The sequence below is a fragment of the Centroberyx affinis genome, unplaced genomic scaffold, assembly GCF_046629955.1.
Source record: "Centroberyx affinis isolate AG114_WGS23_722 - 3 ecotype Tasmania unplaced genomic scaffold, CSIRO-AGI_Caff_v1 ptg000202l_1, whole genome shotgun sequence".
NCBI classification, from domain to species: Eukaryota; Metazoa; Chordata; class Actinopteri; order Beryciformes; family Berycidae; genus Centroberyx; species Centroberyx affinis.
Window position 1 is genome coordinate 410,997 of NW_027278894.1, and position 13,201 is coordinate 424,197.

General features: G+C 42.6%; 1 protein-coding gene across 2 annotated transcripts; it reads left to right on the forward strand.

The window, feature by feature from the left end:
• Positions 1-6,769: 6,769 nt before the first annotated feature.
• LOC139661066 (neuronal acetylcholine receptor subunit alpha-4-like) lies at positions 6,770-10,848 on the forward strand. 2 transcript variants are annotated; one of them, XM_071539400.1, is made up of 5 exons: positions 6,770-6,814; positions 6,929-7,038; positions 8,225-8,973; positions 9,523-9,662; positions 10,723-10,848. In XM_071539400.1, exons 1-5 carry the CDS (start codon positions 6,785-6,787, stop codon positions 10,846-10,848), a joined length of 1,155 nt encoding a protein of 384 aa, XP_071395501.1. In that variant the 5' UTR covers positions 6,770-6,784. The 2 variants fall into 2 exon arrangements, with proteins under 2 accessions (XP_071395501.1, XP_071395492.1); XM_071539391.1 differs by having other exon boundaries at positions 8,225-9,662.
• Positions 10,849-13,201: the final 2,353 nt, after the last annotated feature.

A 13,201-nucleotide genomic window follows, 5' to 3' on the forward strand; every position in this document is an offset into this window, starting at 1 on the left:
GGCAAATGCTCACGTCACCTTTGTTTTTTAGTCTGGATTTTGGCACCACCAGGAGAGCAGCATTTGAGCACCTCAGGGCCCATGACAGCACATGGGGAGTTAAAAGGTCAGAAATATAGCTTGGGGCCAGGCCATTCCGGGCTTTAAAAGTGATAAGTAAAATTTTAAAATCAACTCTAAAACTAATGGGCAGCCAGTGCAAAGACGAAAGGATAGGAGTAATGGTGTAATCTTGACCGTTTCAAGATTTTTGGTAGACAGAAATGGCTTAATTTTAGACATTTTCCTAAGTTGAGAAAAGCATGACTGTATGACAGATTTGATATGGCTGTTCAAAGTGAGGTTGCTGTCAAATAAAACACCAAGGCTTCTACACTGCGGAGAAATAAAATGGGAGTATGAACCAAGGATGTTTCTAATTTGAGTGTTGGAGGAGTCAGTGCCAAATAGAAGTATCTCAGTCTAATGTGGGTTCCCAGCCCCCAAAAGGAAAACACGGCCCAGGTTGAAGATAACTGGAATTATCCATTAAAGCGACGATATGCAACTTTTCACCTTGAGGCAGGAAGAATATTGGTAGTCCCGCCCTCCTCCCCCTCAGTTGCTCTTGTTCCCGCCCCAACACTTTTCACTCATCTTGATGAGCTGTCATCTTAGCCTGAGGCCGAGGTAACCGGAATTGCAGCCAATCTGCAATAAAAACACAAGTCTGATGTTCACTGTCTTTCGGAATGGGTCTTGTCTGCCACAGGTTTAGTGTCTTAAAACATCCCGAATATGACTGACAAGCAAATTTCAGGCAAATAGGGTATACACACAGGGCCAGAGACAGACACACACTGATGATGTATAATATATCCTAATTATTTATTATTTTTATGTCAAAAAAGTTGCATATTGTAGCCTTAAATTAGAATTCAGCCATTCAGAATTCATAAGGACATAGGCATTCTCAGAGATTGATTAGCCCCTGCACTCAGGTTAGGTTAGTGCACCGCATTTGGGATTGCATCTAACCCCCCGCTGCTTACGAACGTGGTCAGAATGGGTCAGTGAGCGCCGCCGTGTCGTGACGACCTGACGCGGGAGAAGGTCACAGCGCTTCCTCGGCGATCACCAAAGCCTCGCCACTATCGGGGCAAGTTGAATTATTAAGGAGGCTGCTGCGAAGAGGTGAACGCTGCCACCCCTCATGCTCCCCCGCAATCCAAAAACACCCAGAGCGCACAGATGGCTCTCCTCATCAGCTGAGGTGCGTGTGAGATTGCATGTGTCTACGCGTGGGTGTGAGATGGACTAGCGTATGAGCATCAGCCACCAGGCCTTAATTGGGCCATTTGTACGCCCTGTCCTTTATACTGGAAGTGAAATTGCTTCTCAGAGAGGCCTCCTTCAGCTGCGTTGTATTCCTGTTGGCTTCCTGTCAGCACTCCAAGAACATAATCGGGTATCAAGTCTCTGCCGGTCAGAGGCATCCACGCCACACCGCACATCCGCCTCGTGTCTGCACACACCGGTGAGAGGAATCTCTTCATCTGTCAAGTCACTGTTAGTCATCACCGGATCGGGAGAGCATGTCTTTGATTAGAAAAAAATCAATGTGTACACTGCGGAGGCTTTTCTCTGTGTGCACACGGTGTATTGAAAAGAAACGCATCTGACAAAGACATCCACCCCAGCAAACGATGCCTCCGCCTAGACCTCTTTCATTGCGCTCTGTCGTGTAACACGCAGTTAGAAGGATTTCTGTCGGAAGTCAAAAGCCGGCTCGCCCGAGCCGAACTCAAGTAAACAGACGATTCTAAAATCAAGGTTTTTTTTTTATTTTTCAAGTGTCTCTCTTCATTTATACTCTGTTTTTTTCTCGCCGTGCCATCAAAACAAGACATCCTTGGCGATGCCGGGGGACAAGTGAAAAGATGTATGGCAACAGTACCTACACCTCAAGCAAACGCAACTGCCTTAATGAATGGCCGGCCTTGGCATTGAGCTCTGCTGACATATTAAAAGCTGTAAAGCAGAGTGGCAGGGGAGCGGGGAGGTCGCGGAAAAAGAGAAATCTCGATCTGTGCGTTAGATGTTCCATGGAAAAGGGTTTGACAGCAGGTGAGGTGTCAGGGGCTTTTAAGAGAGAAAGGAGGGATGAAGATGATATCCTTCTGGGCAATGGGATAGAGAGGAGATTGAACAGTATCTAGAGGTCCTATGACTCACTGGCATTTCTACCAGACTGGACTAGGATAGACACACACGCAAGAGCTGCTTACACACTGATAACACAGCCCACATACAAATAAACAGTCTGCACACATTCAGTACACACATTCAGAAACCCACACTGACAGCATGTATATATAATAAAAGCCCCTCAAATCCAATAGATACATTCTCTCGCTCTCTCTCTCTGTCAACAAAAAAAATGTCCCCCAAAGTTCACTGGTGTTCTTGGGGGGGGAAAAAAGTGAAGGAGAGAGACAGAAACTGAGACAGGGAGAAAAGAAAATAGGTGGGAGGGAAAGAGAGAACGCAGAGACAGAGGGAGAGAGAGAGATGAGGTGAGGAGATGAGGAGGCGGAGAGATGAGAGGGAGGGAGGGAGTAATGTAGAGAGGGAGGGTGGAGGAGAGAGGGATAAGCCACACTTGGCTGAAGGATTCCAGGGGAACGAGGAGGGACTTTGAACTGTGGGATCAGGGGAAACTCTGCTAGAGGTGTGAGGTCCTTCATACTGGCACTCAGACGAACTGAAGAGCTGGATAGATGGAACCAGGAAGAAACCGGGCCATGGAGAGACATGGAGAGACACGGACGGACATGAACACTTCATCCGACCGTCTCACCTAAACTGAATCACCTGCTGTTCCAGTGTAGGATTCCCAGATTTTCTCACCTGGGTGTTTACCTTCAACAAACCTGACCTGGGATGACTGAAGTCCAATAGATGTTGGAGGGAGTTCGCTCATAGAGTTCTTCACTGCTGGAGGCACTATGGATCCCTCCAAGTGTTTACCAATGATGGGCATACTTCTCTTCACCCTCCCCTGGCAAGGTAAATCCCTTCCCCTTCTGTCTTTTACAGTTGCTTTGTGTCTCAATATTTTGCTCGGCAAAAAAATGATGCTCCAGTCCCATTTATTCTTCTGTCGGGAAGACAAAGGTTTGCTGCGAAGACTAATCGGAAATGATGAATAATGCAGGAAGATCATTTACGAAAACACAGAAAGCGCTATGTATCCTTCAGGACAAAAACTTTGTCCATTGGATGTTTTGCAGATGGAAACCTCTGTTGCTCACTGACCTGGCAACAGGCATTGTCTGCCTTATTTGAGTACAGCATTCACTTGTGTGAAGAAATTGGTATTTGCTGCTCATGCATTATTGGCCTATGAGAGTGCATTAATCAAATGAGGACAGAACTAGGTCCAGTAGCACTGATAGCAGATGACTAACTGGGGCGAAAGGGTTATGCTGTTTGCTTTGTAAAACTATATGTTTGTGAATACACTATATGAGAAATAATACTTTTAATAATACTCTTACTATTAATTTTAGCACCAGGTCTTGTGGATATCAATGGATGGTTTCAATATTATCTATCTCATTTGTTTTTCATTCTCTAAACAACAAAAAAAGTAAATATGTACTGGTCAACATCCCCTGAACAGCATCCAAGAGAATAGTATTGAACTAAATTGTTTTATTTTGGATGGACTGGAGCTTCTCAGAAAACTGTTGCATAATTTTCAATGGACAGCCAGTCAACTGGAAGGGTAAAGTTACAGCATGTAAGGTCAATTCTCCCGAGTCTGAGTAACTAAAAAACAGGTCTAGTATCCACAGAGCTTTTAGTCTTCCCCAGTCCAGGACCAACAACACTCACCTACTTTCTGCCAGGAACAGGGCCTGCATGCATTACTGCTTCGACCCACACATTTTCATTGCCAGGCAAACCTGCAAGCTCTCGCGTCTAAACGGATCAGTTACAAGGTTGCTTTGGAATCCGCTGTAGCGTCGCCAGATTTTATAGCAGCAGCATTCAACAGTTTCCGACCTGAACTGACGTGATGAAACAAAGATACCTGCGTCAGGGGCTATTTTACAATTTCTCACATCTGAGAACTTGGAGACATCTCAAGGTTGCCGATGCGTCCGGGCATGTCAAACAGATTCAGGTGGAAACAGGAAGAGAGGATGTGGGGGAAAAAAAAGGGAACTACTATATCCATTTAATAAGATATTGATCCTAAGCCTTTAAAAATTGAGGATGCCAGTTTTCAGGCAACTGAAGGACAACCCATCAGCTTTGATTGAGTGGGTAGGAGGACCCGAGAGGAAGGCCAGCAGCATACCAACAACACCTGCGTCCCTATTTTAAGGGTACAACTTACAACAGCATAGCACAGACAGATAGATAGAAAGACAGATAGATAGAAAGATTGATAGATAGATAGATAGATAGATAACTTTTTCACAGAGGAAAAAATCAGTTGTCAAGACAGCAAATTGCTGTAATAAAGCTAATAAAAATAAAAAAACAGCTATATTTGCGTCCCTGTACAATCACCCCCTGTATACAAATTAATATTTTGCACAGTAAGCAGTAAATACAATAGAACACAACAAGAAAGACATTGGCCATTATGAAATATGAGTGAGGACGGTTGGATAAATCATGGCCAATGATATATTGCTGTGCCAATAAATTACCTGCACAGACACACAATGTCCTGAATGGAAAAATGTCTAATTAAATAAATAAAAGAGGACCCGGGATACAAAGGAGATTGTATTCCACAGGCCTTTGTACGATCCCCGTCTCTTTAATTGTCCCCAGACCTCGTTAGGTCATCGGCTGTGCTATGTGAGCCGATTCTAAAGAGGAGGAATGTGATTGAGTTCCTCCATCCGAGCCCGACAGCACAGAGACATGGAGAGAGAGAGAGAGAGAGAGAGAGAGAGAGAGAGAGCGAGGGGGCGAGCCAGGGATGAGACGTCTCGACAGATCGCTCCATCAGCATGTCTTGTTTAGAGGCACAACGGATGTCCTCCGATTCAGATTCATCCGTCCTCTTTTTCCTCTTCCTCGTCTCCTGTCCCCCTCTCTCTCTCTCTCCCAGCTGTGTGTCTCTCACCTCTCAGATACAATCTCATGTAACCATACGCCACCTGTGTATAGAGGTCACCCTCCTTTCAGGTTACACTCTGTAGCTGCTGGGTTCTTTATGGCAGAGACAGACTCATTACATATGGGCGTATGTAGTAGAAAATGTATGCGATATCACGTATGTAACCTCATGGTTTCTACTTCGGATAGTTTTCTATTAATAGAAAGACACTAGAGAAAGATTCCACTTAAATCCTACACAGTAGAAGAGACAGAGTTAATTAGAATTGTGCAAAAAGAGAAATAATTTCACACACAACACGTGATGGTTATATTAAGTGACCCAAGAAAAATCGATGGTCATTGACATAAAAGTGCACAATGGCTAATAGATAGCATTCTAATCCCATGTATATAGAAACATAGTACATTTCTTCACATAGATAAAAGATGTTGATTGCACAAAACAGCCTTACACAAAGGATGATTTCAATGAAACTGATACAAAATAATAAAAAGGTACTGATTGACTCTCCTCTCAGTCTGTCTCCAAGGTGGGCCTCGTGCCCACGCTGAAGAGAAGCTGCTCCAGGATCTGTTTGCCAACTACAATAAGCTTTCCCGGCCTGTGGAAAACACGTCAGACGTGGTGCTAGTCCACTTCGGCCTGTCGATCGCCCAGCTTATTGACGTGGTGAGTAAGGCCTCATAATTGTTCGACTTTAATCCAAGATATCTTTCTCAACAAGGTTTAGGAGCCATTTATTACAGGTAGGTACAGTATAACAGTGTAAATAATACTTTCAAAAGGACCCCTGCTTTCATATATTTTTACTCAGTACGTCCATTGGTTAAAGCTACACTAGGCAAGATTTTATGTAAAAATATACAACAGAGAAGAGAGTCCCATCCCTACTAATTGAGACCCTGTAGATTTGCCCTATTTGCCCAAATTAAATTCTGGACACTGGCGGGAAATCTGACAAATCGAAACTGTCAGTAAGCAGCGCTCCGTCCAGAGAAAGCTGGACTCATCAAAGTTAGATCTTTTTCCTCTCTGGTCCCTTTGGTATAAAGCATCACAGACCGGCCGGGTTGGTAAACATGAGTGTGCTGTGTGCAGTTTACTGAGGTCATCTTACAGGACTTCTGTTGGAAGTCAAGTTGCCTAGTGCATCTTTAAGACTAAATATGTGTGATCTGCATCCCTGTGGGCATGATCCTCATGATACATAATTAGATAACTGTCCTGGTTCCACACGCCTGGCAGTGAGAGTCAATGCTGGACTGACAAAAGAGCCTTTTCTGCAATGTGTCAGACAGCATGATGTTGTTGGAGAAGAGTTGGCTATGGGGAGCTTGCCAGCAGTGGTAGCGAAGCATCAGAGGTACAGGGGGGGGCCTTGTTGCATAATATTTTTTACCAGAGTGTGTTACACAACTAATCCATCTTTATAAATTGAGGGTATGTCTATTGATTTGTTCAGTAAATGATTAATGAATGCAGTTGTCGACTTTAAAACAGTGAAATTGCATGGCATGCTTATATAAATTCTACTTCTGCGATGAAGTGAAGACTTAGTCATGAAGCTCTTGACTTAACTTAACCTTAACTTGAAACAGGATGAATGTCACAATGATTTTCTTCTCTTTTTTGTGAAATAAGGACGAGAAGAACCAGATGATGACTACAAATGTCTGGGTTAAGCAAGTACGTAATGATCAGACTCAATACAGTATGTATTGAAATAGCTAGCATAAATCTAAATAAATATGGATACAGTTAATGTGGTGCTCATTACAGATGATGTATGTTCTCCCACAGGAATGGAATGACTACAAACTCCGCTGGAACCCGGAGGAATACGAGAACGTCACCTCCATCCGCATTCCCTCCGAAATCATCTGGAGGCCTGACATTGTACTCTACAACAAGTGAGGACTTGTGTGTCCTGATGTGTATACTGTCATTAAGTTCAACAATAAGCAAGAAATTCTTTTCACACAGTCATTCAAAGTGGTTCAGTTTTGGATCTTAAAAAAGTAATGCCATTTCCAAAGTAAAAATGACCATAGTAACTAATGTTCAAAGTTTGATCATTTAATTCCAGCAGATGGGATGACCGGAGGGAAAACATGGAGATTCTGCATTTCTGCCAAATATTTTGTCCTATGCCAATGTCATAAAGTAATTTAGCTGAGATAAATGTGAACAAGGTCAGCCATAATGGATCTGGCCATAAACAAAGCTTGCTACATAGTACAAAGTAATACATTAGGCTGGGAAATAGAGGATGAAATGTAATTGGCTGTGTTTCAAAGGGCCACAAATGAACATGCATCCAATGTGCCTGATTCAGGTGGGCCCATATTTATAACATTCTATATAAGGGAAGTCAGCTCATAAGAAAAACTGGATCACACCACAACAGCAACACCGCATGACAGAATTTCCTATTTAAAATAATTTCCAGGTCACCATGTCATCATAGTCATGAAACAAACAGATGATTGTGTTTTCTCATGATGAAATAACACAGGCAAAGGTTGAGTTCAAAGCTCTGTCAGTTATTTGTATGGATAATTACCATCACAGTGAATGGCAGTTTCTCCCAGTGCTGTGGGGATTTTTTATTTAGAACCCAACCAGCAGCAATGGCTGCTCCTCATTAAAAAGGTATATGCTCGAGATGTACACTTACATTAACAGTGAGTGAAACTGTAAGGGGATAGCTTGACATTTTAAGGTCAATCTGTTTTGTACATGTCACACTATGGGAAAAAAGTTTCATCATTTGTCCTTCAGGTACCCAAATGTAGATTGTTTGTATTAGTCATTCATTCAAACCAATGGATACTACTAGCTGCTAGCCCAATGGATGTAATGAGGAATGTCAACAATTTGTTTTTGATTAACTGAAGTCCCAATACAGAAAGTTGATCCTCACATGTAGTGAGTTAAAAAAAACAGTCCAAAAATATCACTTTAAGAACTTAGAGAGCCAGGAGTAAAGCCTTAAAGTGGTATGTTACTTTTGATAAATGCAGTAATATATAACTACATATTGAAAAATGTGTTTCCTCCTTCCTTCACCCTTTATATCCTGTTGTTCACCTGCAGCGCTGACGGTGACTTTGCAGTAACCCACCTGACGAAAGCGCACCTGTTCCATGACGGCCGGATAAAGTGGATGCCACCGGCCATCTACAAGTCTTCGTGTAGCATAGACGTCACCTTCTTCCCGTTCGACCAGCAAAACTGCAAGATGAAGTTCGGCTCGTGGACCTACGACCGCGCCAAGATCGATCTGATCAGCATGGCCAGCGATGTGGACCAGATGGACTACTGGGAGAGCGGCGAGTGGGTCATTATCAATGCAGTGGGCAAGTACAATACCAAAAAGTATGAGTGCTGCACGGAGATCTATCCAGACATCACCTACTACTTCATCATCCGCAGACTTCCGTTGTTCTATACCATCAACCTTATTATCCCCTGCCTGCTTATCTCCTGTTTGACTGTGCTGGTATTCTATTTGCCATCGCAATGCGGGGAGAAGATCACCTTGTGCATCTCAGTGTTGCTGTCCCTAACAGTATTCCTCCTCCTGATCACAGAGATTATACCGTCTACATCGCTGGTGATTCCGCTCATTGGTGAGTACCTGCTCTTCACCATGATCTTCGTCACGCTCTCGATTATAATTACTGTCTTTGTGCTAAACGTACATCACCGATCACCACAAACCCACGGCATGCCTCATTGGGTGCGAAGGGTGTTCTTGGACTTGGTGCCTCGAGTCCTCTTCATGAAGCGGCCGCCAGCCATGGGCAAGCAGAACTGCAATAAGCTTATCGAGATGATGCACCGTCCGACTACGATATCTGCGACAGGCAGCTCGCAGGCGTTCTGGGCAGGGTTGGAGACAGGGTTGAGGCAAATGAGCCAGCTAGGGGACGCACTCCCAACCACCCCATCTGACAGCCCCAACATCCTCGTCTGCTCCCCTTCTCCATCCTCCTCGCCCCTTGAGGGTCTCAACCTGAAAGAGCACCCGCTGAAGGCCCAGCTTTTCTGCCGGTCCCCGTCCAGCCAATATTCAGTTCTCCCGGAGCAACCGGCCCAACGGGGACACAACTCCTCGGCCTCGTCTTCTTCCCCGTCATCCACCTTGCCCCCTGCCCTGCCACTGGGCCCCCTTTGTACCCTATCCAGGGACGAACCAAAAACACTGGCCCCGAATGGCCGCTCGCTCAGCGTAGAGCATATGTGCGACCAGCAGACGGAGCTCCCCCAGAGAGCTGGGCATCGTTGTCGCTCCCGCAGCGTCCAGTACTGCTGCCTGCACGATGACGGGACAGGGATCAAAGGGATGGCAGGGAGGGTAACAAAACAGGTCCTCAAAGACCACCTAGCAGAAACCCCTAAAGAGCCCACTAAAGACCCAGGTACCCAGCAGGACACCACAGTCCCCACTATATCCCCAGCTATGAAACGAGCCATAGAGGGAGTTCAGTACATCGCTGATCATCTCAGGGCAGAGGATGCTGACTTTTCAGTGAGTTTACAGACACAATTTTTATGTCAATAACCAATCTATTACAGTATCAGCCTTGACACGACACAACAATCTCTCAACTTGTAAGTAATACATTCCAAAAGATCTAAAGAAATCTTAGGAGAAATATTATGATAAAGTGGCTTAGGTCTCATTATATCTTGATTTGGCTTAAATCCAGTCTGCCAGATTCATTGATCCAGTAAGTTTTGATAACACTTTAATCCCCTCAGCAACTTCCACATGTTGTCAAGGAGAATGATATGTTATTCCTGCAGTTTCGTCTGTGGTAGTGAAAAGTCACTACTGTCTCCCATAGCCAGACAGAAGAGAACAGTGATGTGATACTGATGTGGTGGAAAAGATGACTATAACAGTTTAAGAGTACACTTTCTGGTTAGACCGGTTCTATGTATTTAAATGCATTTGAAAGGGAAAGTTCAGGCGAACATTTATGAATCTGTGAAGTCAATCTCCCATTCATTGTCAATGGAGCAGCTCCAGACTGTACACCACTGACTGAACTGTTGCAAGCCATAAGAGTGTAATAAAACATGAACATGTTTTTCAGTTTATAATTTGATAAAAGGTCTCCTGTCCTTCATCAAAAAGTTAAAAGGTTCTCTTTTATTATTTTGAAATGCATTTCAATTAGGAAACCAATAGGCAGCAAATAGCTATTACGTATAGAATACTGAGTCACAGTTAATTGCTGAGTCACTGCAAACCTTGAGAGAGAACTGAGGGTTATTTCTGTGCAGCAGTGACAGAGTGTGTAAGATTTGTTCAAGAAAAAGAATTGCGGAAGTCATTGTGTAATACTACAATGCGCTTTATAGCTCTAGCCAGGCAATGGGACTTCAATAATTTGACCTTGAATTTTTCATAAGCAAGACAAGCAAGGATTGACTGACATTTAGGAGATAGCTTCCTCATAATGAAAAAATCAGCCATTCGAGAGAAATCAATCAAGGGTGGAAATTGACAGCTGGTAAAAAGGAAGGTGGTGTGGTGTGAAATTTGAATTGCCCCTCTCTGTTTTGTCTTTCTTCTCCACTAGGTGAAGGAGGACTGGAAGTATGTGGCTATGGTCATTGACAGGATATTCCTCTGGATGTTTGTACTGGTGTGTATACTGGGATCTGTGGGGCTCTTTCTTCCACCTTGGCTGGCTGGAATGATCTAGGACGTCGCCGTTATAGGACTACTGAATTCAAGAAAACTGGACAAGACGACGTTTTCTCTTGTATTGTAAAAACAGACATGTTGTGTACTATTACAGTTATTTATGATCTCTGTTTCTCTTTTTAAAAAAAAAACAGTAGAGCTTTTCGCTCTTGCCCAGGTTATCAAAAGGTTACTCCCGGATAAATGGGGTGAAATATCTTTCATTGATTCCTGTGGGCATATGAATTCTTTATGAGGGCAAAAGGCCAATAGTGAAAACATCCTTCCTCGCCACTCCATTTTGACATTGAGCTGTATAGCTCAAGCTGTCACCTTCATATAAAGGGTGAAGGATAGACTTAACCTATTTACGACATGCTGAAAACACCACAGGAAGACCAGAGAGAAAAACAAAAAATATGTTTCTGAAATGGCATTGCCAGCTTTTGATATGATTATGTGGAATATAAAAAGGTACATTTTAGGTATAGGTTTTAACATTCGTACAACACACATGCTGCCAATGACATACCTTGACAATAGCACAGTCGACAGTGCAGTAGCTTTGAATGCATTGAAACCACCACTTGTTCACAAAATAATCATAGTCCTTTGCAACCTGATTAACCATTATTTCATTTTACAAGTGTTTGAGTAAGAGTAGAACAGAATTGGCAGAATTGATTTGATTCAGTTTTTTTGGTCAGGCATGATTTTGACAGGCCATAATCAAGGTCATTTTAGGCATTGATGTTTGAAGTTAAAGATGCTACGTGTGACATTTTAATGTCAATAAATATTTACCACATTAATTTTGAGATATAAGTATAATTACCATAATAAAGGAGACCATCGGCAAGAAGATTAGCAGCATCTACTGGCCTGTCAATCACAGTCCAATCAGATTTTTGGAGGCTGATCCAGGGGGGATGGGAGAAATAGCTGCACTGAAGTGTTTTGTTGGAGATGTTTTTGCTCTTGTTCCTACTGGAGCTACGTCACACACAAATGGTAACTATTGCTAAGCTAAATGCTAAGCTACGTAACATCGTTTACCAGCTAAACATGTGATTTCATGACAATTGCGCTTGAACGCAGCGCTCTATCATATACTCTCATACTACTTTCAGATTTTATCCTCTTCAGATAAAGCAAATAGAAAACAAACGCACCCGGAGTGACGCCAGGGAGAGGGAAGAGGGACAAGTTGCAACATCCTGTTTGTGACAGGAATCAACAGGGTTTATGGGAAATGTGGTCTCAGTTTTGGGAAATGCTCCACTAACAATACCACTGGTGTGAGATAGAGGCTGCTGATCGTCTCCACCACGGTCTCATTTGTTTATGGTTATTATACCAAGATATCACAATTCATTTGACGATGACATATTGATGTTTGAAAATGCTACACATAGCCCCTTTAAGCAATTACCATTCTATGTTAACACTATTCAAATCTACTTTTAATACCTGAAATGAGACAGAAATGATTATGAATTTATAACTGAACGTCCAATATTGTTAATAAAATGACATTCTATTAACTTTGATATTGACCTATTCTGGCTTTTCTTAATACAGATCTACCCAATATCTTCTGCAACTGCAAAAAAAGAATATAATTTAATACGACTACTGATTAGACCACTTAGATCTTTACAAAGACTGCTAAAACTGTTAAGGAAAGGTTAATTATACTGTACATTGAAACAACTTGGTAGAGGATGATGGGTTGCGTACAGTGTGTATCTGGGATTCATAATAGAACAAGGATTGGTTATTTTTTCCGCAAATACCAATTGACCTAGTGTGCTCTTTTTTGAATTTCAATCAAGAAATTGGGTACCATTCAAATAATTGCTCATATGGCATTACAAGGCCTCACACGTACATTGTAAGCACATCATGGAACCGATACATCGTCATCAGATTACATTGTAATAATGAGGTTGTGATGACCTTTAAATTTATCACTGGCTCCTGGGTTTCATCAGTCTATTTTTACTATGGAGGTCAAAGGCAGAAAGTGGCCCAAAACAGTCATGTGAAATAGATTGTTTCGCTGTATTTCCATGAAATCTGGATTTTAAAAGTTTGAGTAGTTTCCTTATTAAAGCCAAAAGATGAAGCCTGAGGAACATATTAAATGGGAATCCAATTTTGGCCCCAGGGACACTTTAGTGTAGCATTGATCAGGTAGCAAGTGTCAATTTGTTTTGTTTTTTAATTACATCTGTCTGTAAGGACACTCCTTCCATTTCACAAACAACCGGTGCAGTTCCTACATGAACTGATGATTTACAGCAGCAACAGTAAACATGAGTTTTAACATGAAGTATACTGAAAAAGTGAAAACATTTCCCTCTACAAAT